This window comes from Apostichopus japonicus, chromosome 2 (genome assembly GCF_037975245.1).
Source record: "Apostichopus japonicus isolate 1M-3 chromosome 2, ASM3797524v1, whole genome shotgun sequence".
In the NCBI taxonomy this organism is placed as follows: Eukaryota; Metazoa; Echinodermata; class Holothuroidea; order Aspidochirotida; family Stichopodidae; genus Apostichopus; species Apostichopus japonicus.
Genome location: NC_092562.1, coordinates 22,263,013 through 22,290,868, shown reverse-complemented (window position 1 = coordinate 22,290,868; position 27,856 = coordinate 22,263,013). Strand labels below are relative to the sequence as shown.

At 34.9% G+C, this 27,856-nt stretch overlaps 2 protein-coding genes across 2 annotated transcripts; both read left to right on the top strand.

The window, feature by feature from the left end:
* LOC139979717 (uncharacterized) lies at positions 1-7,523 on the top strand (the record flags this gene model as incomplete). Its single annotated transcript, XM_071990771.1, has 10 exons — positions 1-162; positions 543-893; positions 1,575-1,856; positions 2,954-3,088; positions 3,710-3,847; positions 4,679-4,804; positions 5,571-5,726; positions 5,850-5,984; positions 6,346-6,636; positions 7,408-7,523. Coding segments are annotated over exons 1-10 (1,788 nt in total), but the record flags the coding sequence as incomplete, so codon positions are not given.
* A 9-nt stretch (positions 7,524-7,532) lies between these two features.
* Positions 7,533-27,616, top strand: LOC139982440 (receptor-type tyrosine-protein phosphatase epsilon-like). Its single transcript, XM_071995312.1, has 21 exons — positions 7,533-7,706; positions 8,179-8,252; positions 9,359-9,611; positions 11,974-12,052; positions 12,576-12,643; positions 12,988-13,367; positions 14,089-14,176; positions 14,764-14,837; positions 17,290-17,326; positions 18,888-18,985; positions 19,487-19,615; positions 20,020-20,168; positions 20,419-20,554; positions 21,475-21,597; positions 22,211-22,301; positions 22,550-22,626; positions 23,265-23,399; positions 23,932-24,060; positions 24,409-24,536; positions 25,250-25,385; positions 26,069-27,616. The coding sequence occupies exons 1-21, from the start codon at positions 7,535-7,537 to the stop codon at positions 26,123-26,125; spliced, it is 2,613 nt and encodes an 870-aa protein (XP_071851413.1). The 5' UTR covers positions 7,533-7,534; the 3' UTR covers positions 26,126-27,616.
* Positions 27,617-27,856: the final 240 nt, after the last annotated feature.

Below are 27,856 nucleotides of genomic sequence, written 5' to 3'. Positions count from 1 at the left end.
TTCGATGACTGTGACACAGGAACTTCCTTATGTGCTGGCTAATTTGTAGAAATCATTGAGTTGTTCATTTTTTAATTGTATCGTGCAAGGAATGCCTCAAAAAAATGATTTGCATCAAGTTACTACAGATATTGATTTCCATCTTTGTTGCAAATGCATTGGGTAAGTTTGAATTTAAATGCTGGGTGCTGGCAGGGCCAGGCAGTTAAGTACTGTGGTGGTAAATGAACCAAAGGGTTGGTGCATAGTTACATTGTGTAGTTACTACACAGTAGTATTAAAATGAATAAATGCATAACAAATTAACAAACTAAAACTAATGTTAAATATAAATATTTACATATCATATATATATATATATATATATATATATATATATATATATACACACACACATATATATATATATATATATATAGATATATATATATAGATATATATATATATATATATATATATATATATATATATATATATATATATATATATATATAAAAGACTCCAAATTACTTTAGCTTTCTTTTGTGTTTGTATAATTTCAGAAAGAATTCCCATCACCATGGTGACCACGCATCCTTTTCAAGCTGAATCGAGGAATCCTTCTCCTCAGTATTATTGCTACCTGAGTTCCCTGGATAGAGACGCTGTGGTTTCTTCCAGAAGAGTGTTAGAGACAAGAACTAATAGGAACGGTGTTAATAATAATCCAGCCCCACCCATGCCTGTCACGCAACAGGGTGCTATGTATCCACCTGGCAGCGCTGTGTACAAGGTGACCCTTAATTTTGGTGGTAGCACTACAGATGCTTTGGCCTACGGAACATTTTCGTGTGATGCTACCAGATCTGGAAGAGCAGACAGCACTGTGTCCAACATTCTCATGAACTCAGATTGTGAGTATAACTCTTGGTACACATTGGTTTATGCAGCAGGGAATAATGTAGTCAACCAATTCTTTGTAGCATTTTGGGGGGTTGTGAATATTTTTGGTTACAAATTAGTATGGCTTCAGTGTACAGAAACCAGAAATGACACAATAAAAGGGAGGGTGTGGGCGAAGATTGCCACCTCATATCATGTTGCATCAAGTTATTTAGAAAGTAAATGTTCCATAAATTGTTGCTCAGTGGCTATAATTTGTTTCTCTTGTCAATCATTATATAATTACTTGTTAATCTTCCTCCTCAAATTCACTTATGAGGTGCATAAAACGGTATGTAGCATTTATCCAAGGAATATGACACAGCGATCAAAATATTTCTCCTTTGGTACCAAGTTTTATGTCTGTATATGTAGGTCCAAATGAGACATTTTCTTCTACTATCAATAATCTAAAATTCAAATTAAATTAAAATTAAACTATATCATATTTTGCTTCTTTCCTCTCATTACCTGTCACCTACACATTACGTACGTACAGTACATCGTACATCTGCATTTGCCTTAGAACTGGTAGCATCCCCAATGACCGTCTCTTAAGATCGGTGCCCTCCAAATCAACCACCATTAAGAAATGTTATAACACCTTTGTCATCACAGTTCTACTGTGTACTAATGATCTTCTGTTTATACAGCTTATACTTACCCAGAGGATGGTTTAGTCACGCAGACTGTAAACATGGATGACAGAGGTGTACAAATTAGAATGGCTGGAATGCAAGATGTAGACAGATGGCAGAGAAATAATCTGATTAATATACTTGCAAATCCCAACTATGATTTCACTGGAATGAACCTGATTCTCAACTTCAAATTAAACATCAGTAAGAGTAAGGATGAAGGACTCTACCAAACCCTCAGCGGTGGTTTACAAAGACGAGACTCACGTCACGGTCTGAAGAGATTGATTGTCAGAAGTAAGTACAATAACTTGTGGGTTTGGGGCATCCTGCAGTCGAGAAATGCATATTATTATCAATATTGGTGTGTACCTTGAATACAGTAGTATTAATTTTTGAGATCATCGAAAGCTGAGTCAAAGTTATGGAAGAAAATGCAATTTGCGAAAGACATGTCAAATAGGTTGGATCGTTTCGTTGCAGAAGTAAAAAAGCGGTGAAAAAGAAACCCCTATTACAGTTGCATACATTGTCAACATTTCAGGTCAAAAACCTCTCTAGCTTGTTTGGTGTCAGTTATTGTTGAAAAACGTTGCCATGGTTGATTAAAAAATACATATAAGCTTATTGGAATCGCGGTAAAGTTATAAATATTTAGGCTTTATAGTATTTTCATATTAATAACAATAATTGCAAACCACCATTTAGTTCTCAACAAGTCAGAGTCACTGGGTATCTTTCATGATGTTTCCTACATTCCAATTCTGATTTTACTAAATTTCTTCTCATTGATCAATAGAAGCTCAAAGTACACAATAGCTGATCACTGTTTGATGTGTGTTCATTGTTATGGGTAGACCTGTAAAACGTAATCTCTGACAGATATATATTGTAATTCCTTGCTTTGTGGGTTACCACATACCTTATTAATGAAGCTACAGCGAATTCAGCTACTGGACTAATAACTATGGATGCCCAAAGATATAAACATAACCCCCCATAACCAACTTCACTGGTTGTCCATAGAGCAGAGTTATTTTTCAGGCACTTCTTATTTTTGTGTCCTTGCTACGAGCTCTATCTTATATAAACCATCTAGACGTGTCCATAGTTCTCACCAAAATCTTTTGGTTATACCAAATACTCGACTGCAATCCTACGGCGATCGTTCTCTCTGCAAATTGACCTTTGTTCATTGGAAATCGCTCCCTTTGTCTATTAGAAATTGGACGTCTCTCATACACTGTAGTTAAAATGTATAAAATAGTCGATGCGAGTACAATTAGATATAAAAGAAACTATATCGCTGGTGTGTAACATATGACCATGTTCTAGATGATTAAATTATATTTTACTGTCTTAAGTAAATGCTTGATACAATACATCTTCCTTAGGCTGTCCATCCAATCACTGGGCCCCTCCTACATGCTATGGTGTCTGCGACAATTGTTACAATGGAGGAGTTTGTGATGATGAGACAGGGAGATGTATCTGTCCTCCGGGATTCATGGGAGCAAACTGTCTGACAGGTTTGTTTATGACTATGTCTTGTTTACTTGTATTCTTTGATTGACAAGTAATCTTTCCTCGTTAATTATATGATCAGTAATGGTATTAGTCTGTTGTATTTAGCTTTTGTTCTGACGTGCTTGTAACCTATGTTGTGATAAACTGAAATGCCCTGATAACTAATCTCATTGTTGAGGTAGGCTATCATGGTAGTGAAATGTACAAGGTGCAGCCATGGTGGGAATTGACCTAGGTTTCTTTGTACTTTGCAATAATATTATTGTGAAATGTGTTTCCTATGGAAGTGTTAAAGAATACATTGTTTAAATCATATTTTTTTTACCACTTATCATGTCATGTTGTAGATAATATTTTGTTCAGTTCATCCTCGGTGTATTATGTTATCTGTCTTAAACGTGTTACCAATAATTTGTGTATTCGCTGTGCTAAGAATGTGAAGGTTACAACATTACACCAAGCTTGTAGGTTTGATATTCTATTCGGTACTGTATGTACTTAACATCAATTGAGTAATTAGTTTGATCGTAGTTATCTCTTACTTTATAAGTTACACAAATAAACGGAACTTTTCGCAAAACTGAACTTTCCTTTGTTGTGTCATCACCTATTGTTTTGCACAGCATGTAGTGATCATCAGTTTGGTCTGAGCTGTGAGTTTCGGTGTACCTCTGAAGATTGTGAAGGTCTACAGTTTTGTCTCTTGGATCCATATGGCTGCAGCTGTGGTGCTGGATGGAAAGGCCTTGACTGTCTTACAGGTAGGCTCAGGTTATAAATATAGGAGTGGGGTGCCCTTGGACCTCTAGGGCTTCAAATACACTAAACAGAACTTTGCGGAAAATTCCTCTTTTTGAAAAAGCATTTTTCAACGTTGTTCGAACAGCCACTCCAGTCGCTTCGCATTAAATTTATGCGGTCCCTAATTTATACATATTCCTTTTGAAAAATGGTTAATGTACGCCCCTGAATAAGTTGTGACAGTGACATTCTTTACATGATAATAACATTCTGCAATGAATTCTGAACAATGCTATAGGCAAGTATTGTGTTGATTCGTGCTGAAGTAACTAGTTCATATCTTTATAAAGCGTGTCATTCGGTTATAATCGCTCAACTGTTTTATCTAGCTTGATTACTGAACATACAGTGGTTGGCTTTAAGTATTAATCCATGCCAAGCTGTCACATTTATAAATGTTGATATCCAGTTTACAGTAGGGTCTATCATGTGGTACCTTGCCCTGGCTTGGAAAATCTTGAACTACTGATGTATATCTTCAGGCATCTGTTCTTACACTTCTGTTCTCAGATAAAAGTTAGAAAGCCTGAACGTTTCAACCCTAGCAAGATTTATTCAAAGGCAAAACAGATCATATAGACAAATATGATACAAACTAAAGTGGAATAATGACTAATGAAAGGAGCGAAAAATGACAGAACAGTTGATATGAGATGATAGGACGAAATACGCTGCTAAAGATGAAGGGTTTTAACGAAGTTTCTTCCCAGCTCACTTTGTTCCATGTTGAGTTTGAAAATATGTGCTTCCATATAAGTTCTCATTCTGATCTTATCTGCTCAAAAATACAGCTTGTGATCCTTCCAAATTTGGTGCCAGCTGTCTTCAAGAATGTAATTGTGATGGTGCATGTGATAGATTTACTGGTTCATGCAGTGGAAGCTGTGAGTCAGGCTGGGGAGGCTTCAACTGCCAAAGTAAGTTACCAAAGGTATCATAAGTTTGTAATCATAAATATTATCAGAAAAAAATCTCATTGATGTTTCAGTCATTGCTTTTTTTGTAACATTTATTTGGTATTGAATAATGATTCTATCAAGTAGGACAGAGCGTGGCAATTTCCTGTTGTAGATTTGATATACATGGACGGAAAGGTGTCATAATATCACTTCTCTCACAAAGTAGCAAATTACACTTGACAATGAAAAAATAATAACGCTTGTCGATTATGGACCATGTTTAGTTGTATCTGCATTGGCATTTGTTTTAATTGCATCATTATAGTCTACCAGGTGTCAAATCACTATAAATATTAATGCATACCTCAAAACTGGTCCACCTGTATCACGTTTTAACTCGCACAACAAATGTATGTAGCTTATACCTCACTAAAGCAGTTTTCGACGTCTGGGTATCTCGTCATACCCAAATTAACGGGTAGTTTAATGTTGGTTACAAGGACCTCAGTCTGTTGTAGATCCAAATGGCCTTCGCAATTAACATGATCATTCCATATGAAAAGTTCCTTGGTTAACCGTATTTATGTCCATTATTACGGCTTTCTAGCTGTTACATCTTCACAACATAAAATCAGAGATTCTAACTTTTGTCTGTGATTATTTTCAATCATATAATCATGCATATGCCCACTTTCACTTCGGCCTACCAAGAGAAATATAAATTGTAAAGCAAAATCATGTGCCAGTTAACCTGATGAAGATCTTTCTTTCCTTTACCTAACAGTTCCAGATGTTTGTCCAGTTGGGTACTATGGTCCTAACTGTACATCAATTTGTAACTGTAGAAATGGTGTCCAATGTGATCATCTGACAGGAGAATGCCCTAACCAGCATTGTGGTCCAGGATATATCGTGCTCCCCGCGAGTGTGACTTGTCAAGGTGTGTTACAGGCAATATGTGAAGGATCTACTTCATATAACATTCTATGGAGATTACTATTGTTTCTAGTAAGTCAAGTAAAGGTAAGCCACATATTTCTCATTATTTTGTTAATTTATGCAGAATGCCAGGGAGACTACTTTGGTCAGTTGTGTCAGGAGGAGTGTCATTGTGCTGAGGAAGCCTGTAACAAGCTGAATGGTCAATGCTGTGGTCAGTGTAAGCCTCAGTGGGTGGATGCATCCCAGTGTCTAGTAGGTCAGTTGATCAGCTGGAGTTTTCCTTCCTGTGTATAAAGTGCTCAAGTTTTAGCAATACTTGTGTTTTATGTATGTAGCGATGTTGTAAAAGCAAGTCAGGATGTAGAAAATTATGCATCATGTTATTTTATGAGCAGATCTGTACATGTGCAAGTTAGTATACATTGTACTTCTCAAGTGATAATTTAGCCGTGCAGTGGCAGGCAAGAGACTATGAAACACTTGGAGTATCAGTTGGAAACAACTATTGACAGAAATTGTCTTTTATGACCTACAAATCATTCAAGCTCTCCCAGTCAGGTTTTGATCGATGAGATAAAGCTAACTTTACTTTCCATGTCTTTTTTTCTTCTTTCAAGGCTTTGAGGAAGCCACTTCATCTAAGATTAATCCCGGAGCAAGTACTGATGTGAGTTGTGTTCTTCGGGGTTCTGGACGTCTTCGTGCTGGTTTGTCATTACATTTATCGAGAGAGGAAGCCCACCTAGTGAGCAATGGTATTCAAGAACTAACTGTCTTTTCCGTTGGAGATGTGTATACAGGACAGTTTAGAACAGATAATGTAACTGATAGAGACAAAGTCTTCTGTCTGATCGTTGATCATGAAGATGAAATTGTAGCTGTCCTGGGTACTACAGTGAATGAGTATGGTAAGTAGTAATGCTCATCATGAACTATCTGCCCCAATTTGAGAATATAAAACTGTTACAAATCCAATGAATGTTATGATATAATTTATTCTCTTTTGATCAATTTCTGCTGCTGTAAGATAGAATTGTAATCACTGCAAACTGCTGATCTGCTTTAATAAACTGATCTTGAGGACAATTATGCTTTACAATTCAGTTATCCATGAATAAATTTGAATTTACAAAGCAAAGTTCAAACAAAGACACACTAAAATTCCATCGCTAGAAATTTGACAGAGAAGTGGAAATTATGCATATATGAGAGTGTGACACTGGCATCTAACTTGGTATCTCAAAGAAGGATACTTGGGTGGATCTTACACTGATTATCAGGATACAACCTTATATTGAGTGAATATGAAAAGCTTATTGTTTTCAGAGGAGAGCAAAGTTCATCTCCATTGAGTCAGTGGATATCAAAATTGCATTTTTTTTTGGTAAAGTATATTGCAACTAAATGCATCTGTATAAACATGCACAGACTGACAATTGTTTTGTTTGTTCTATCGATTGGCAAGATGAGACACCTAGGTCTGTTATATTCCTTATCACAAATATTTTTTTTTTCAAGTATGGCTATTGCCTACAAGTTAGACTATAAACTGCCCAGCCCTCTCATTTTCCATGATTTCTCGGCTTGTTCAATTATTCCCTCTTATTGTACAATCCATTGTTAACAGTATTATCTGAACAGCTTTGGAGCCCTACTTATTTATCTATTGTCTTCCCCAGTACTTCCTGTTTTGACTTCTCCACCCAGTCTTCTTCATGCTAATGTGTCTCTTATTGCAATCCAGTGGAGCGCCTGGGATGCAGTCAAAGATATGGGTGAGCCTCCCATAGTGGCTTACATAGGAAAATGTCAACCAAGGAATGGATAGCAGGACCTATCAATGACACCTCTTTAACATTTACTGCTGTGAATCTTGACAGTGATACACTGTATGTGTTTAGTGTAGCTGCTGTCAGGGAGGGTGAGAATGGTGAAGGCCCCAGAAGTCCAGAGGTCAGCTTCAGAACTCATTGTGATGGTAAGTACTAACCTCCTAATACATGCATTGCAAATTTGAATATCTGTGGTGATATGACAACTGTTGTTTTACATATTGATTAGGCTCCACGTATGTCTCATTAAACATGTGCTATCGTGTAAGCTAGGCAGTCTCTGATATTTATAAAGCTATGGCAAAAAAATGTGAGGGTACTTATTGGTGGTTGTGATGAAGAATAAAAATCAAATATTTTAATGCAATATAATGTCGTAGAAAATGAAATTAATCAATTTCCATTAGAACTTTGACCACAAAGAAGTACAAATATATGAGTTATAAAAATGGAACTGGATGCCTGGTGTTAAAAAAAATCAATATGAATATATAATCAAAAGGGTAAAGATGATCCATGAGATGGTATAAATATGTGATATATAGAGTTAATGAAAAGTGAGTCAGTCTCCAGCATGGAGTTGATGGTGTATAACACTCTTTGATATATAATTTTTAGTTGCAGAAATCAGCCCAGTTGATGTTGTTGCTTATCTTGATGTCATAAGCAATGCTGTCAATGTTTCTTGGCAGGTTTGTAAATTTGTTTTAAATATATCAGTACACCCTTTGCATATTCCTATAAAGACCTCAGCTAGATGGGTTTTCCCGCAGTGCAAAATTAACATTTATTGCAGTTTCATGTCACTATCTGAATTATTATTGGGACTAATTATGCAGCAAGTGAGTATGTCAAAATGTGATGAATAAATTATTTTAGTTTCAATTCCAAGTCTTTTCTTGTGGCAGACAACGTAACTATGTATAATGAAGAGCAAAACGTTGCACAATGTTCATTGAAAACCACATCAAAAGATGTTTTGCCAGGCTGGAGGTTGTTTGATCATAAATGTTAACCTATTTTGGCATACTCAAACCTTCCCTTACTCTATTAAGTGAATCACATTTGGTAGTATGTGATGTCATCCAGCTAGTTAACGTTAAAATGCTGTTTTTATAAGTTTACGATCTTCAATTTGATGTATAAGTCAAATGTGAACATTTGAAGTGTATCTGCTTGGCTGTCAGTGTTCTCTGCATTAAGAATTTCTTCAAAATGTAATTTTGTTTTGATAAACATGCTTATTTCCTCTATGTATAAATGATGGAAATAGTGTAAAGAAGAGCAACTACATTTAAGCTCAATTGTCTGGATTTCATGCAGTTGTAGGATGCATTCACGAAAATATCAACAAATATGAAAACTCTGTATTTTGATATATATAAAGTTTGTGGATGTGGGTATGCAGCCACTACAGGTATATCATTGACATATTTCATTTTACAAAATGTTGTCTATTGATAATCAATTTGAAATTTGCAGTCACAATTTGTAGATAAAGAACAATTTTTAAAACTAAACCATTTACAGATTGTGAAACGTACATCAATTGTCGTAAAACTGTGATTTAGAAAAATGTCTGTTTATAATCCTAATGTGAATGGTAGGATGTGGGTTGAACGAATGCTTAGCGAATGTTATCATGATGTGGTAAGTTTTACTATAAGTAGACAGTGCTCAACATCAATTTATTACAACTTCCGAAAATGTGTGATGTATTGATAGTAGATTTGTCCTTAATCGCTTCACTGACACTTAATACTACGATTGTTCTTCGTGATGGTTTGGATTTCGATAGATTCCTGAGGATATCGTTTGCACCACTGGTATTTCATTCTTCAACATCTATGTGGAGGAAGTTGGCATTGATGGGAATCCTCAACTTCACAAAACAATAGAAGGTGATATTCGCTGGGCTATCCTCGAAAACCTGAAGAAAGGCAATTACACTTTCTTGGTTACCTTCACAATAGACACCGAGAGTGATTTCAGTGAGACTAGTGAGGTAATATCAATTGTGGAGGACTTGGCAGGAACACCAGATGCAAAAGGTATGTAAGGCACTACAGGTATCTCATGGTCATGCTTCTTCTTCTTCAAAATGGTGTCTAAACAAGTATATGATGATCAATTTGAAACTTGAAGATGATTTTGTTGCAATTGGTAGATAATGAACAACTTCTAAAACTCAAACAGTTTACAGATTATGAAACGAATGTCAATTGTCAAAAACCAGTGAATAAAAGTTACAAAGTTGCTTAGAAACTTTTGAAAGCTGCGCCTTGTTTGGGTATAATCCTTTCTTTACCTTCTATCTTTCCTAGTATTTGTTAACTGTTGCCTAAACCGTAACAAATCCAAGTTTGATACTCTGTTGCCCATGACGTTAATTTCATATTATTGTTTATTAATTAAAGAGGTGAAAACAAAAGTTGAGAAAGTTTAGTCTACCCATTTGGAAATTAATTTTATAACATCACTTTTTCTCTAAATTTAATGAAACAGTTATTCTTTAGAGGTCTAAAAAGAGATTTTGCAGTATTTTATAAATGTATTTGAGAGCAATGGTTTAGTATTGTTACAGTGTGCTTTTTAGCTGCATGACAACAGCATGAAATAAGATGGTTAGCAAAGCTTACATTCAGGCTTTGATTAGTCAAAGAATCTCTTTTCAGAAAAGGGTGAATGCAATGAATTCAATGCAAACACACACATACACGTTAGTATAGCTAATGTCAAGTTTCTAACCTTTTGCTTAGATCAAAAAAGTTATGAATAAACACTGCTTCCCTTAGATACTTTTAAGCAAACAATACAGTCTTGGATAAGGTAGTGTGCCTTACCTCCAGGAAACTGTAGCATGTTTTACAGTAGTACTACTGGTACAGTTAGTACAGTTAGGTTTGTCAGTGACATAGACAATAGAGGAAGCAATTCAACAGATGTTTCATTCTTCTTTGAATAGTACTGTAAGTCTCTTTCCATACAAACTTGTGGTACAGTATGTGTGAGTATCAGAAAAGCTCTCTTCAACAGATTTACAACAGAAAATCTGTTCTTCAACAGAAAATCTGTTCTAACTCTAGACGGGTCACATTACCTTGGCATTTTTGCACAAGTGGAATGTTTAGATTCCTTCTTCAGTAAAATGTTGTGCTGTCTATTTCTATGACTGCATTTACAGTTCTTTGCATTTCCTGATTATCATGGATATTTTATAGACTATTGTGTTAGAGTACAGTTCAAGTAAGTGAAATGGTGACACCTTTTGTAGCCATATTTCATATCTTTGCGCATCAGTTTGTAACATCTACATCGTACATAATTACATGATTCATTATCAGATAAAGACATTGATAGTCATTGCTATTTCATATATATTTCTTACGGACAAAACAAAAGAGCAATAGCTGTTGTTAGGTATTTCTTTTTGAGTATGAAAAGTTATTTCAATAACAAAGGCTGTTATTTCACATGTTAACATACAGTACATCTGTCTGCCACTCTGCATTGCTAACTATTTAGTTTTTTTAGCTGCACCAAAACAACACACAAAAAACAACATTAGTATGAGAAGGAAGAAAACATTTTGAGACCAACAAAGCAAGAGCAGTTGATAACAAATATGATCTTACTTTCAATTGATAATTCCTGCCCTCACACCCTCCCTCTTCTCTTGCCTCTTTACAGGGAGGCGGGTGGATAGAATCTCCCACCCCAAAACAAACAAGCAAGTTGACGTGGAGAAGTCAAGCAATATAATCTGTTGAGACAATGTTCAATGTTGCTTGGACACTATTCAGTTTTATTTTACATATGGAGAGGATATTGTGTGGTTGGATTAGCATTTCCCATCTCAAAAATGTTCAATTTCTTAAACTTCATACTGCTATATATAGACCGATTTGTCTTACCTACTTTGACTAATTTCAAGTGTATTGTCCTTTGAGTGACATATTTACAGTACAATATCACTTATAAATTTGATATCAGTCTGAGCAATGAGTGTTGACAATGTTTCGTTATACTGCCATACCATATGAACTTAATTAGCATGTACACATTCAGACTGAGCGACTAACCCAAGGTTCTACTTGTTTAGTTTTGCACACACAAAAAAAGAAACAAATGCTTCTGAAAGCACAAATTTAGTTTGACTTGAAACGTCAGACAAATATATGTTAAAAATATATCTGTTCTTCAGTAATAATCTATGACCTTTTTATATTTTGATACTTCTTTCTCAATATTAAAACATAATGAGAGAAATTTGAAAGGTAAAGAGATAAGAGAATTTGTTGATTTACAAGAAAGATATATATATATATATATATATATATATATATATATATATAAAAGAAAACCACTCGTATGACTGATACATACTTTGTTGAAAATGTTTGTTTTCAACAGGTCTGGTGGTTGCACTAACTGTCATTTTGTTTATCATCATCCTAGCAGTGTCCCTTGCAGTAGTTGTAATATTCAGAAGGTGAGTTTAAATTATTCTTAGCTCATGATAGACCTTGTAAAACTTGACATGTTTAGGCAACACTGCAGAAATTCCTATGGTCAGTAAAACAGTTTGTCTGAATGTATTTCTGAAGGTCTTCATGTTCTTGTCTTACCTTTTCGTCTTTACTTGTTTGAGTGACAGTTGGTTTGGTGGTTGATTGGTTGTAGTTGCACATAGTGCATAAATGTGTACCAATTCATTCAAGTATTATTTCCAACCAGGAGATCAGGTAAACAAGGCATGAAAGCCAGATTTCACCAGAGATACTTAGAGTTACTGAGAACAGAACTTTTGATACCATGTTTAGTTTTTAAGATACTAACAAGTTGCAGAGAAACTCAGCTTTTAGTAACTTAGACCATGTTTTATGCATGTCTATCAGTTATTAAACAACATTCGAAAAGTGGTTTATATGTAACTAGTTTAGGGTGAAAGTCTGGTTGTGATCTGTCACTTGAGAGGTGAACAGCGTTACACATTTTTGTTTCCTAACTTGCAGGAAATCAACTCAAACGGACAGTGAAAAGAGACAAAGTAACAAAGCAGACGTGAACTACGAAAATGAAGGTATGTCTAACACTTAGTTTTAAGCTTTCAGTGCATTATATAGAACTATGTATATGGACATAACTGTGACTGTTGCTACCATTACTTCAAACAATTATTTGTCAACCTCTGTAAATGTCTTTAAATAAATATTTTCATCTTTCATAGTGGTAATTGGGTAGATTGCTTCTAATCCATTAATTTCATGTTCTGTGCAATGTATGCACGGCAGTTTTTTAACAGACCAGTTCAAATTACGGTCGAATCGAGTCAGTGTACTTTTTCTACTGAGGCAAATGTTGAGAAACTTGAAATTTAGTGACTATGGTTAGGACTGATTACAACACTTGATTCTCTTTCTGTAGGTCTTTCAAGAAGCACTGTATATGTCAATGAACAACAAACATCTAATGCAGATGCTTTGTCATATGAACCAGTACAGAACCAAGCTTCTAGTGGGATACAGTTAGACCAGCTCCCTCGGACCCTGCCGGATTCAAAGGTTGAAAGCAGTTATGACTATGAAGTAACTGGATTACCTAAACAAAATACTGCTCTACCTGAGCCTCCTGTCTCTCAGGATCTTGACAAAGTGATCTATGAGGATATGCCAGACGAGTTAAATTACAGTCACGCTTTGTATAACCAGGAAAAGGCTCCAGTTCCTTTCAAGGTCTCAGAGCTCCCAGAATACATTCATCAAAGGAGACTTGGTGGAAGGAATGCACTGGAAATGGAATTCATGGTAGGAGATTGTAGTACTATTACATATAACTTCGCAATTGACAGTAATGATAATAGAAAATGTGAAAGCCAGAACATCTTTCCTTGGTACAATTAGTTCATTTATTTAATACTGTAGAATTACTCTAAATAGGCTGCAGTTTGTTTACATTTCATTTTTGATACCATTAACCATGCACAAAATGAGGGGTAAACATAATTCATATACTGTATGCACAAACATGTATTTCTGTTTGATTTTGGCCAGTCATTTAACCTTTAATTTTTCATACAAAGACCAGATAGACTTTTACGAAAAGGCTGCCAAAGTGTCTGTCACTGGAATCCAAGCCTCTTAAATCAGATATTCTATTGCTGCACAAAACATGTTATAAAATTGTCTCAATTGCCCCCATTTTTGCACCTTATGCACCTTCATTCCTACACTTCAGCATCATAGCAACAATATACCAAATCATGTTTCTTAAAATATCTACAAAGATGTATCCCAATAGTCTGCTGAAGGTCACTTGGGTGATACCAACTTTACATGTAAAGAATAATGCGTTACGACCAATACGAGTAAGTTCTATTAAAATAAATTAAGTAAGGAACAGGGCGGTTTGCAATATCATCATAAGGTAGATTGTTAATTTGTTACTAACCTACTGTAGCATGAGGATTTTTCTTTTTATTAGAACAGTCTATGTGTCTGCATTTTAACATTTTATTTCAACATTCAGACTTTACCACAGGGTCAGCTTGAACCCTGGACAGAAGCTGTGAAGAAGCAAAATGTTTATAAAGGACGTAACCCAGATGTTCTACCTTGTAAGTTTAATATTGTTATCACATCTTCTCGTTGTCAGTAGTAGCAATAAATTTATCTGCTTTGTTCAGCACTTGACGTACCTGAAACTAAACCATTCTAAGGTTTGTTCTCCCATTCTTTATGAACTAACTTTTCAATAAAATTGATGTAAAGAAGTTTATTGACAGTTGACCATTCATTATTTACTAATTGTTTTTATAGTGACTGAGAAGATTGTAGCTTTTGTGGTGTGATGTCTAGATCAAGGAATGTCCCACAAATCTAACAAAAACTGTGTTGTACATTCATCATCTCCATATTTACTTTCAACTTTGCTCTTGTTGCAGGGTTTCCCCCTTCCATCCCATTCTCTGTCTCCCTCCCTCCCTCCCTCACCCATATCACTTCTCCAAACTACTTTATCGTCCTTCTGTCTTCCCTCCCTTCACCCACTCTTGCAGGTAAATGCACACTTGCATATGTAATAGTGTAGCCTTACTGTTGTTAAGCTATACTTTGTTTCAGAGTGTTCTGTTTCTAGCTTTGATGTGCTTCCTATGTTAATTCAAAGTCTTTACATTCATTGTCAATAAATATTACTTTGCAGATGATTCTTCTAGGGTTAGACTTGTGTTTGATTCTATCAAACATTCCGACTACTACAATGCTAGTTTTGTTATGGTAAAAAAATCTATATTTGATGATAAACACTTTGGGAGTGACAGTGCTAATAATACCTTTTTAAAAAACCATATATTTATAGTTTTTAAAGACGATCTGGTTTTATAGAGCTTTCTATGACTAATTTATGTATTACTAATACCAGCATGGTCAAGATGTTTCTATTAACCATTTAAGTTTCATAGTTGACAATGGGTCCTGAACAGAGAACTAACTCTTATCTCTGTTCAAACTTTTTTGTAGTTCATTTACTAATCGAGTAATACCTTTATACATAGCTCATATGAGCCAAGTGTTGCTTTCATTAACATTAGAATTTGTACATAGTTCTTGTTAGCATCCATATTCTCCTTCATTATTATCGATGGAGTTCTTTTAAACTAATAGCATTCTTCATTTCCAGCAGAAATTAATGCAAGAGGAATTTTCTGCAGCTATGAAAAACAATATATTTAAGCAAGTCATCTAAAGCAAATCTTTCTTTATTTAAACAATTTTCTTGCGGGTAACAACATCTGTTTGCGATTGTCACAGAATTGTAGAAACAACATCATCTTGCATTATTTCAAATCTAGCAAAGCTATTTTCACGGTGTTTATTGGTGAGCAGATAAAGCGATATAAGGGGCCAGTGCATCCATCCCCAGGTATCTGGCTAGTAAAACCTAGTTGGCCTGACGTTTCGATTCTAGCAGGATCTTCTTCAGAGGCTAAAATGACAAGAAACCGTAACAGAATGGACACAAACATGCACATAAAACAGATAGGTTAACGAGCAAGGTGAGCACAAAGAGGTAGATGTAATGGGATTAGTAGACATTTAGCCTCTGAAGAAGATCCTGCTAGGATCAAACGTCAGGCCAACTTACTTTTACACATGCTCTTACACAGGCTCTTCAGAGGATAAGCAGTTTGCTAACAGTTTTATTTTATTTTGAGTAAAACCTAGAATAACATAATGTAAACTAATCTTTTGATAAGCTAGGCTCTAACAGACAGAGAGGAAGCTTGGTGGCTGGAGGGCTTGTGGGTAAAACTAAGGTAGTTGCAGTAAGTTTACTGCTGGGTTTTGGTATGTTTTCTTTTGTTGTAAATTACTCCAGTTTTGCCAGGGGTGTAGCATTACCCCCCCCCCCCAGTGAAGTTGGCCTCCCTTCTCTCTGGCTGGTTCTTTTCTAGTTTTTATGCTTTCATTCTGAATAATTATCTTGTCTACTGTGCACCATTTTGCAGCGTTCTCCCTATCTTTCTGCTTTTTATATCGGCCAACCTGTAAAAGCTGGATCAAACTTGACCCCCCCCCCTACCTTCTAATAATCACGGTGAAAATAGACATGTCGCCCTAATGTGCCAGTATATACGCTCATGTCTTTTCAAGCCAAATGTTCTATTGGGCTACATATTTCCTCAGGTTTGGAGAAATAAATTTTTCCTGTTGATAACATCCATAGATTTGGCTTTAAAATAGCTGATGACTTTTACAGGGTGAAAATATGGTTGTGGAATAGAAGAGAAATCATTCATTGGGTTTATAATCTCGACAGTATGGGAGTTACATCTTCCAAGTTGAACAGTAACGCACATTCTCCACAAAACTTTGAACATTTTGTATGAAGAGCAACAAGTTTAGGTTGAAAAAAATGTAATGTTGATTTATACTTCTTTGACATCCCAAGAAGCATGACTACTACAGGTACTGACATTATCGTTTAGCAGCATTCACATTTCCACAAATGTTTATGTGAGGGTCAATGTGTCAACTATGTTCGTCTCCAAGAAGGCAAAACTTAACTTTGGATCTCATTCTTATGTGCTAGTAGTTCGTACTACCTATATGCATCGAAGTGAAGCTACAAATACCAATTTACCTTGCTAGCATCACAACAAAATCTTTGAGCAATCTTTTAGCATTACTCTCATTGTTTTCAAAGTATTGTTTTAAGAAGACATTGGACTGGAATATAATGAAGATGTAGCTAATCACATCACTTACGTATGGGCACATTATTGCACTTATGATTGTCAACTATTGTTGAACAACGCCACACCATGGTTGTAGCTGGGCGTAGAAAACATTTTGCTAAAAGCACCCCTTAAAGTCCTGAAATGACACTTCCATGCACAAATAATAAGAGCAACAGAATTTGCTGAACTTGTTCAAACTCAAGACACAATTTATTCAATTTCAAGAGAAGAAAAACCTTACTGTGTAAGTCTTACGATAAAAGAAGAGCAGAACTGTGTTCTTCATTTTGTACACTAACATACTTTAGGAAATGGATCTTAAAAATCTGTGAGAAAAGGCATTCACTAGGCCCAAAGCTGTAATCTCACAGCCAATCAAAGGCTATTCGTAATGTTACCTTACTTTCAATTCTAGTTATATTGAGTCCCTATTCCGTCTGCTGTTGTCATCATTTACAGCTAATATTTAACTTTGTCTTTTCACACAGGATCAGCACAACAGACAATCTTTCATTGCTGCTGAAAGTAAGTTCTCACCATTTTGCATTTGTGTTTAAAGGGGGGGGGGGGGGCGGGGTAGGGGTAAGGGATACCTTGACATGTAAACACAACTAAAAAGTATCTGGATGAAGTTCACACAGTATTTGGTATATGGGTCCACCTTAGTTCATCAGAGGTCAAAATAAAACGCTTACACATGATAACTCCAGAATAAAGCTTGAAGAATATATATATATATATATATATATAGTATGTGGTTGTACCTTAGTGGTTATACAAACTGTACAAGTTGTTTTGAAGGTGGAAGGTCCTTTCGGGCAAAGGCTCCAGAACTCCAAAAGTAATTAATAATTTCATTCTTGGTATGTGGATCCACCTTGTTTGAGTATAGGAACCTTGTGTACAATAAATTGGAATATATATATACATTATATGTATATATACAATATTCCATATATAAAATTTGGCAAAATATCACTAAGCCTGTTGGAATTTAGGTTCGGGCTAAAGTGCATTCAACTATAATAGTGCACCTTCCAAAAATGTCATGAATACATGATAACATGAGTATAATATAGGTGTATGAAAGTTGTAAAGGAAGTGTGACATATTTCTGAACAGTGTTGTGTATACCCTAGGCAAATCCTGTAATACACTGAAATAATTGGTGACTGACTTTATGGATGATTTCACATTGCTCATTGCTGATCGTTTGTATGAAGAGTAACTATGCAAGTTTTATCTTCATGAATTTTCTTAAGAATTTTGTGTAAATCAAACAGGGGAATCCATGATCCTTGCATTGGGAGTCTCATACCCTACAAAGTAGAAAATCTCCACAGCAGATGACTCATTTCATCTTTCTTTGTAACCTTAAATGGGTCTAAGCCCAACATTAATGCCATCAAGTATGCAAAAATGGAGCATTTGACATACAATTTGGTGATTTACTAGCATCATATCTTGAAAAATTGTGGCTACTAGCCCACAAAGCAGGTGAATAGTGGTTTATTGCCCACATGTCGTGCGTCAGGTACAGTAATAAAGCAATCAGATGGAGTGCTAAAAACATGTTTATTGCAATCAGTACTCATTTTTGCATTTTTTTTGGAATACATGCTTCATAGCCAGCTGTATTCCATGCAACTAAACAGTTGTCCTATGGGAGATTCAGGAGCAGCCACAATTAATGATATCAAACAGTATGGTATGAATAGTGCAAGCATTTCTCCTGATCTCCTTATGTATTGGCTGCCAGGTGATAAAATGCTGCTTCCCTTATTCACACAGCAGCTTTACAAATAAAGAGGACACTACTACTTATTCATCAGGCTGCTGGTTGAATAAAATAACCTTCATTTCGAATTCACAACCAACTTCAAAATTCATGCAAACCTACCTAGCCAAAGACATTTCATGACATACTTCATGAGACATGTAAGGAAAAATGTCTTCTCAAAATAGACATATCTTGCTGTGTTCAAATGCCTTTCTGTTGTATTAGTAGTTTTCACTGTATATTTTCATCAAATGCTCAGATTTTGTGTTTACCTGAAACTCATTGCAAACCTTTACCTTCTCCTAGGTCCCAGTGAAGATACTGCCGATGCATTCTTGTGGATGATTTGGCAAGAGAAAGTAGCCATTGTTGTCATGGTATCTGACATGAAAGAGTCTGCAGAGGTACAAAATGAGAATTCATGTAGTGTGCATTAAAAATCATTAAGTACCATACACTATATTTAATTTCTTTGTTTCTTTCAAAAAGGGCAGTTACAAATGACTAGTGACATGTTCTTATCTTGACTAAAGTATTGTATTTTAAGCTACAGTACAAAATATCTTGATGTTACAGTGTTCAAATTACATGTGTCCATTGTAATCATATATATACTGGATGCCTCAAAAGCTGGTGGTCCTTTTATGAATTATTTTTAAGTTGGCAGGAAGGGTAATAATAAAAGTTAGTAGGAGATAAGCACAGTTGGGGATATTGTTGCTGAACATAGGCAGTATCTTCTGCAGGGTATTACAAGAAAAATGTCATCTTCTTTCGCAACCAAATGTAATTAAGTTGTTTCTGGTTAGAAAACAGTCATTTGATAAACCTGATTTCAAGAAAGGTTCCAATAACGTTGTATATCATAATCATACTGTGTTGTTAATGCAATCATTGTCTTGCAGCAAACCTGTTCACCATATTGGCCTATGAAAGAAGGCACATCAAGACATTATGGGAAAATGTCTGTTGCACTGAAAAGTATCAAGAACTATCCTGATTACTCAGTGAGAGAGCTTCTGATCATGAAAAAGGTACAATTAACAGAGGGGGGACATAATTTTCATCATATTACTAAATTAATGCAAGGTAATCCATTTAATAGCCCGATAATTGTCAAGTTAGCTTTCACCATACTTACTGTAATCTCTGTCATTTAATAATAATTAAGTGACAGAAATTATGTCACACTGATGTTAGAAGTGTATGAGTGATGATGAGAAATTGCCCTTTAGCAGAAAGCTTAAGAATATATATATAAGCTTTTATAAAACGATAACGCAATCCATTGCATGTGCTATTTAAAACGTGATATTTCATACACACAATCAACTAGTAGTTGTGGGTACATGTGTGATCTTTGCAACAATCTGATGAATTTATGAAGTATGGTAAAGATTGTTATCTATTGATTTGTTGTTCACCTCTTTAATCACAGGGAGAAGACTCTACTTCCGTCACTCAGTTTCACTACCACTCTTGGCCTTACAGAAGAGCTGCTGAACATCCGACATCATTACTGGACTATATCAAAGATGTCAAACTATGCTTGAAAAGGAAACATTTTCCTCTTCTTGTTCATTGCAGGTTTTTCACTTTGCATTGTTTTCTTTTATTGCCAAAATGATTTTGTTCTTCGACAAGTTACTTTTCATTTGATGATATTATCATACACAATAAAAAGGTTGTGTATAATCAAATTTGCAAAATCATGATTCACTTAAATAAAAAACTTGTATAAATGTGTCTCACTACAGTATTTTGTCTCGTATTTTTTCTTTTATAAATGTATTTGCTGTTGTAGTCTATATTGCTTTTACTATTGTTTCCTTTGCAGTGATGGTGCTGGAGCCACAGGGACATTCATTGGCCTCTTTTGTCTTCTGAATGAGTTGACCCAAAGTAGTGAAATCAGCATCTACCACTTTGTCAAAAAAATGAGAAAAAACAGGATCAATGTGGTCGGCACCAAGGTGAGGGGCATCCTTTTAGACAGCACATACATGTAGGTTTGAGGCTTAGATTGTCAAAGGATTACTTAGTGAGACTAGTATTGCATAAATTGGCTTTGCCAGTGGCAAGGGGACAGAAAAATAGCAGCTAAAATTGTAATCCCAAACATTGATAAAACATTATGACACCTTTTGGGTAAAGTCCCAACGAATCATTTTCATTTAACCACCCTACGGAATACCTGTCATCGATTCAGATTGTACTGTATTAACTCCTGAATCAACGTAGTTTCGAAGGGATTTAAGATTTTCCTGTAACACATGTAGGATAAGTAACTGAAAACTACTGACGCCAACGGAAGTACTCGAAACACTCAAACAGGGCAATATGATTGCAAAAGTTGTTCTTAATTCTTTCTTTCCTCTATGATTTGGAAACTAATGAAACTATTGTATGGTAATTAAAATCAAGAGAAAGGTTCTGATTGTGAAATTGGAGTTTGGTAGATAATGTAGACCATCAAGACATTTACAGATTGTTTGAAGATGATAATCGATTGAATGAACAAAGTATGCAAGTGATTGTGGTCAATTCTTTAATTTCAATAGATCTCTGATTTGCTTTAGAGGCGTTGGTCAGGTTTTTCCAGATATTCCACATTTGAATTTCACTTCCAAAAGGAATACTTTAACCCTAATTTGCAATACAACTTATGCTCAGACAGATGGGGATACTGTGCTTGGATGTTATTTGGTTATGTTGTGTTACACAAATACGGTATTTTGATTAAAGCGCAGAATTTACACATCACGATTTTAGTGAATGCTCAATTTTGCTTGCTATCTTCTACATGATCGTGTACGTGATTCGAGAGTCTTCTTTCTCCACATGCAGTAAACATGATTATATGGGTCTTCTTTCTCCATTGCTCCCTTTACAGGCTCAATATGTCTTCATTTATGAAGTTCTCCTGTTGGCATACCAAACCCCTGTAACAGTTCACTCGGCACATAATTTCAAGAAGCTAGTCATTAACAAGAGAAAACTCTCAGGTCAATTTCAGGTATATTGTTTGCTGTTATTAATACTTTTATGCCAATGGAAGGAGTTTTCTGTTCTTTAGTTACAGTACTGTCATACTCAATGTTATTTTAAGTTTTAATATAGCTATGAAATCAGCTTAATATATCTATCTAAATAAAGGGGGGAGTTATTAAAAAATGGATGTTATTTTCATATACCAAAGCTTTTGCAATAAAGGCTTGCAAACAATATATAGCTATTGCTGCTTACAACACTTGAGTTCTACAAAATAGTCAAAATAAGTTTCATTTCATGGTCTGACCTTTCTTCGTTCTTCTAAACTGGGTAAAATATGGAAATTGCCAGATGTATGCATCAGAGGATTGCAGTGTGGAATTCTTTTTTTGCAAGTGTGATTCAAAACTACAATTTAAGAGGAAGAAGAAAAATTGTGAAACTGTGAAACAATACTTAATATAAGAAGCCACAATTCAAGTTAGATACAATACGTGTTACAAATCATCTTTAGGCCTAAAATAAATGCAAAATTGAAAAGACAAAAGATTCGTAATTTACGTTATTTGAACATTTGCATTTCGGACAAGGTTTATGCGTTTGTTTATCATCACTAATGCAATATTATTCACTTTCAGTCTTTGTTGAAACCAAAGTACCAGATTGATGCACAGAGTGGTTCAGCAACAGAAAACAAGAATCGGAACAGATTTAGTAAAATCATCCCATGTGAGTGTCAGAGCAGGTTTGCCTGCTGTAAATTTCACCTCTACCTGGGGTTTTGACACTTCCTTTTACGATCCAAAACATTACTGACTAGTAACGTCTAAGATAAATTTATTTTGTACACTTTTAATTTAGTAACAAAACTTAAATTTGCATATCACAGACTTTATGCTTTGCATCCTCATTTGCATACTGTAATGGCAAAGTAGGCAGTACTTTTCTTAATGTTCATTATGATTCTCCTTCTTCAGTGGATGTGTCCAGCCCACATTTGCAATGCACATCACTGCTTGGTGGCAGTGGCTACATCAATGCTTGCTTCGCAAATGTGAGTCTTATCAGTTTCTCTAATTATTCCATACTGTACGTCAGCCATGGCTTTGATATTTTATGCATGATTAAAAGTCGGTGAGATGATTAGTTTGTCATATCTGCCTAAAGATTTGAATTCATATCCTTATTATAGCAACAAAATGTATGTTTCATTTTATGGTCAGCATTCATCCCCTAATTAAGTTTGAACAGGAAGAGCAACTACAGTAAGTACAGTATTTTACCTTTCTGTCTTCTTTCAGAACTAACATTAGACAGTGCAAAAATCTCATTAATCTTAGCATCAACTTAAGATTATTATTTGGATGCACTAGGAGGGAATAGTGGAGAGCTAGTATTTGAAATATTATACATGGAAATAATTTCCGAACCGAACTTCACGCTAAAACCCACATGCCGCAAGTACAATCCCACCCTTCCTTCTGAATATCCCCCAACAAAAATACCAGAATTATGATAACCATTTGAAGGTCTGATCTGTTTCATATATTTTGCTTATAATATATGTAAATTTCAGTATCATAGTAAAAGTCTTGTAAAATCATGGTGTCAACATGGTTACATGCACTACTTCATTAACAAATGATACAGAAATACTGGAAATGTTATGTTTTTACTATATCATTATTTCAGAGCTATTTCAAGAAGAATGCTTTCATCTTAACTCAGTCTCCACTACCTACCACAGTAGAAGACTTCTGGAGGATGGTATATGACCAGAAAAGCACCAAAATAATAATGCTCAACATGCTAGATTCAACAGACAAGGTAAAAGACTGGTTTTATAAAGGCTAAACAAAACAGTACTATTCAAAGTAGTCACATTATCTCTCTAGAACTCTTGCAGGTGTCACATTGTTGATGCTCACCACCAATGAATCTGTACAGGAGAAATGGTGAAAAAAATTTGATGGACAAATGTTGAGAGCAGAAACAAAATCAAGAGGTGAACTTTTCAATTAATAAAGATTGTTTGTTATGTTACGATTGTTATTTTTTACCATTGAGAACTGATAATTCCACTGAAATAACAGCTCCTTTATGTATTGTTTGCAATCTACCTTTTTAACGTAACTTAAGATCAAAATGTGAAATGGCAAATATTATTTCAAGTATCTTGAGTTTTGGCAGCATGGTATGTTAAGATGTTTAGTTTAAACCCAATTGTCGTGAAGATAAGAATAGACATATATATATATATATATATATGGAGGTAGACAATCTATTCAGAGTATAACACTCGGTTGAAGTATAAATCAATGTACAATAAAGTTTGGCTAATGAATCTTTCCATCCACAGACCTGTAACTTGTACTGGCCAAGTGGGAATTGCCAGTATGGAAGTGTTCTGGTAGAATGCACCGGCACTGTCACTGAGGATCTCTATGTATGTAGAGAAATGGTAGTGAAGCATCAAGACGATGAACAAGTATGTGAATCAGATAATTCTGTTTTTGGGATAGTCTGTTTTGTTTTATGAAAATTGTTTTATTTTATGATTAAGGAGACTTTGGCTTCACCTTTATTTTCATAAGTGTTATAATTGGGGTTTGAAAGGTATCTCTGATGCAAACTTTTACCAAATATGCCAATATAATTATACCCATTTATATTAAATTTTCACAGATTGAAGGTATTGACAACTTCTTCTAAAGCCTCCTATGTAGCTTAAACTTAATGTTGATATAGAAAATTCTAAGTGTTGTGCCATTATGTCATTATGTACCTGTTTTTCCTGAATCATGGTCAAATTGTTTTGCCATTTTTTTTTTAATAGGCTTCAGTGAAATTGAAACACTTTCAGTTACTCAGTTGGCCTGAGGGAAAGACAGCTATTCATGTAATACGATTTATTGAAGCTGTTGGTTTCAGTGAAGGACCAGAACCAGATGTGGTTCACTGCATGTAAGTTAAGCAAATATATTGATCAATTGCTATTAATCTGAAGTTAGAAGTTTTGTTTCTTATAGACTATTCATTTATCATATATTCAGTCGTAGCAAGGAGTAACTGATCTAACAGCCCTTTGTGCATTTTAGTTGAATATCTATTTGTCAATGCAAATACCATATATTTTTTTTCAAATCTTTTAAATGCAAGAGATAATTTATCAGATTTACATTGATGCATTGTGTCATCAATGATGGCCTGACTATACATATTGCGAATTCGTTATATGTTGTGTTGTACCCACTGCCTGCCTTCCTAGCAACAAAGCTCTTCCCTTTAAAAGAATTCAGGAAAATATTCTGCCACAGTATATATGCCAAATAAATTATATGGTTCAGATCAATTATTTACTCGTTTCTTTTGGTATCATTAGCCTTAAATATAGTTTACTGTAGTGGGTTGTCTTTCAAGCATGCATTAAGCCAGATAATAATTCTATTTTGTAATTATTTCAGGTCATCTGAACTTTTGTTCATACTTTGGAGCATGAAGAAGTTGCAAAACTGCATCTTGTTCGTAACTTGACATTGTAACTACATTGTCGTGTATTTGTATATAAACTTAATACTTCTTCGATTTTGCAGTTACTTCACACTCTATCCAGAATTTGTGTTTCAGTTTGTTAAATTATATAAAGGGACTCACATTTTGTTCCATTTTCTTTTAAGAGACGGAGTTGGTCATAGTGGGGTGTATGTCACCATTCATAATGAGATGCAACGATTCAAAGACTCAGATAAAGTTGACATTTTCCAGACTGTTCAAAGTCTGAGAGAAAGGAATCCCCATGTCTTTTCAACGCTGGTGAGAACAAAGTTTTGATTATCCAAGATCATCTATCTGTATTTGTAATATTATCTTCTCTCTCTATGCTTTGGTGTTCAATATTTCTTACAAAAAACAATAGTTATATGCAAAGGTTTGCAGAGAAGACCATGTTAAAACCCATGTTAAAACCATGAGAACAATTGACAAACAGTTGGACTATGTCAGTGACCATAGTTGGAACATTATTCCAAACGAGCAAGAAGCAATTTATTGTAAAAGAAGACTAGTAGCAGGTTTTCAAGACAAGTAGTTAAATAACATCTAAAACCCCTACATGTACCATGACACATGGCAAGAATTTCTCTCACCACCTTTTATATGGGTTGAGGACAAACCAGTAAGGTGATAAGATGTACATCACAACCCAGCAGAAGTTACCAGTTAACCCTTTCAAATTAGCTGTTTTGTTGGTGTTTTGTAAATTAACATTGAAAGGTATATAGGTGTCACATCAGAATATAGTTGTCATGTCTTCAGGAATTTATGTGATATTGTGTTTCATACATTACAAACCTTATCTTTTCAGTATGAACTTTATGTGGAATTCCTGTCTCTTTAGTTCAGGATTTACCTAAAGCGTTGAATTATTTTAAAAAGTATTCAATTGTCTGTAAATTGATTTTCAGATTTCATTGTTCTCTCTCTCTCCCTCTTCACAGAAAGATTTCCTCTTCTGCTATGAAGCTTTGCAAGCCTTTGTTAACAAGGTTGCCTAACATTCAAATCCTAATGCAGGGAGATTTTTTTTTTTACTTTGACTCTGGAAATTCAGTTTTGGGTCTATTTTAACGATAACCAGGACATTTTGTGTTTTACATTGTTGTGTAAAGTTTACAGGTGACGAGATTTTGTAGCTTCAAAAATGACTGTGAGGCATAACTGATGTTTGAATATTTCTATTTACTCCAATCCATAGCAAGCTATAATTGTAAATATTATTCACTTATATTTGAATTCTTTATTTGGATGTCAAAGATACCTGAACTTCAAAAGGAAACATGTACTTACTTTGGCTTTTAAAATTATAGTGTTCAAGAAGTTTTTATGTAAAGTTTTCATATTGAATATATTCTGTATTTGGTGTATAAGTTAATGTGGAACATTTCCTTTTTGGTTTATTTAAATTTTGGAAGGTATGAAAGCTACAGGGTTTCTGTATTGCATAAAACACAAAATTTGATCCCAATGTTCTCAAAGTAAACATTAACCAGCAGATTATCTGGTGTTTTAATATTGGTGTTTTACAAGACCATTTTCAATATAAACTGACTGAATTATTGATAAACTTTATTATGTTATTAATTTGCTACTAGTGCTTTGGGTTTTCTCCTTCTGTATTAAGTGTGAGGCCAACAAAGAAGGAAAAAAGACAAATCTGGATATTGTAGGGAAACACAGAGGGGAAAGTCACACTCTCTGTCTAATGTTCGGTTCTGCATTGAAAGTAAATATTAAAGTAAGGTACTGCAGGGTTCTCAAAGGAGTAACACAGTCAACACTAACCTGCAGTTTACCAACTGGTGTTTTGATATTGGTGTTTTACAAGTGAAGTCCATTGTCAATATAAAGTAACTGAAATATTTTTAAATTGTATTATGTTATAAATTTGCTACTGGTGATTTGGGGTTTGTTTTTTCTGTACTAAGTGTAAAGCCAACAAAGAAAGGCAGAAATCTTGACATTGGAGAGAAATTAAACAATATTTGTCTGATAATTCGATGGAAAAGTACAACTCTGCATTGAAAGTAGAAATTGAAGTAAGTTGCTGCAGGGGTGGTACCCCACTGTATTCCTGATGTGATCAGTTGTTGCTTAAAGATTGAGGTAGTTTTGCAAGATACTTTCTGTAGCCTGTAAATACATTGCAAGAATCACATGTCATTCACAGTGCCTATTCCAGACAATGTTTTACATGCTGTGGATTCTTAGGTCTAAATGATCCCACTGACCACAAGTTCATACTTGGCCTATTCAGTAATTTAATCCAGATTACAGTTTAGAGGAATTTATGCTGTTACACATGCAAATATGAACTCAGATGTATGTCATTTTGGATATACTTTGAACCAAAGAGCCTGGGATTTCACAATTAAATTAGCTTCTCGTGTTGAACCTTATCATCCTTCCACTCTTCTGTTTTTTTTACTCATTTCCATGTCAATGCTGTTTGTTAAGTCTGTTTTCTTGTTTTACACTGTTTCCATAGTTTTGCTAATGTCAATAAAAGTGGCCTTCAATATCACAACCATGAACCACATGATACTGCTGTATTTTTTGGTTTTTCATTGTATTTATTGTCTATTTTGGGTATTTTACCCCTAAGAGATACACCAATTAATTTGTATTGGTCACAGGTGCAGACTTTTGTATAGTAGAACCCATAACAGCAACATCCTGTGAGGGGAAGATTGTGGGATTGTGCAAGCTATTTAAAAGGGTATATTATT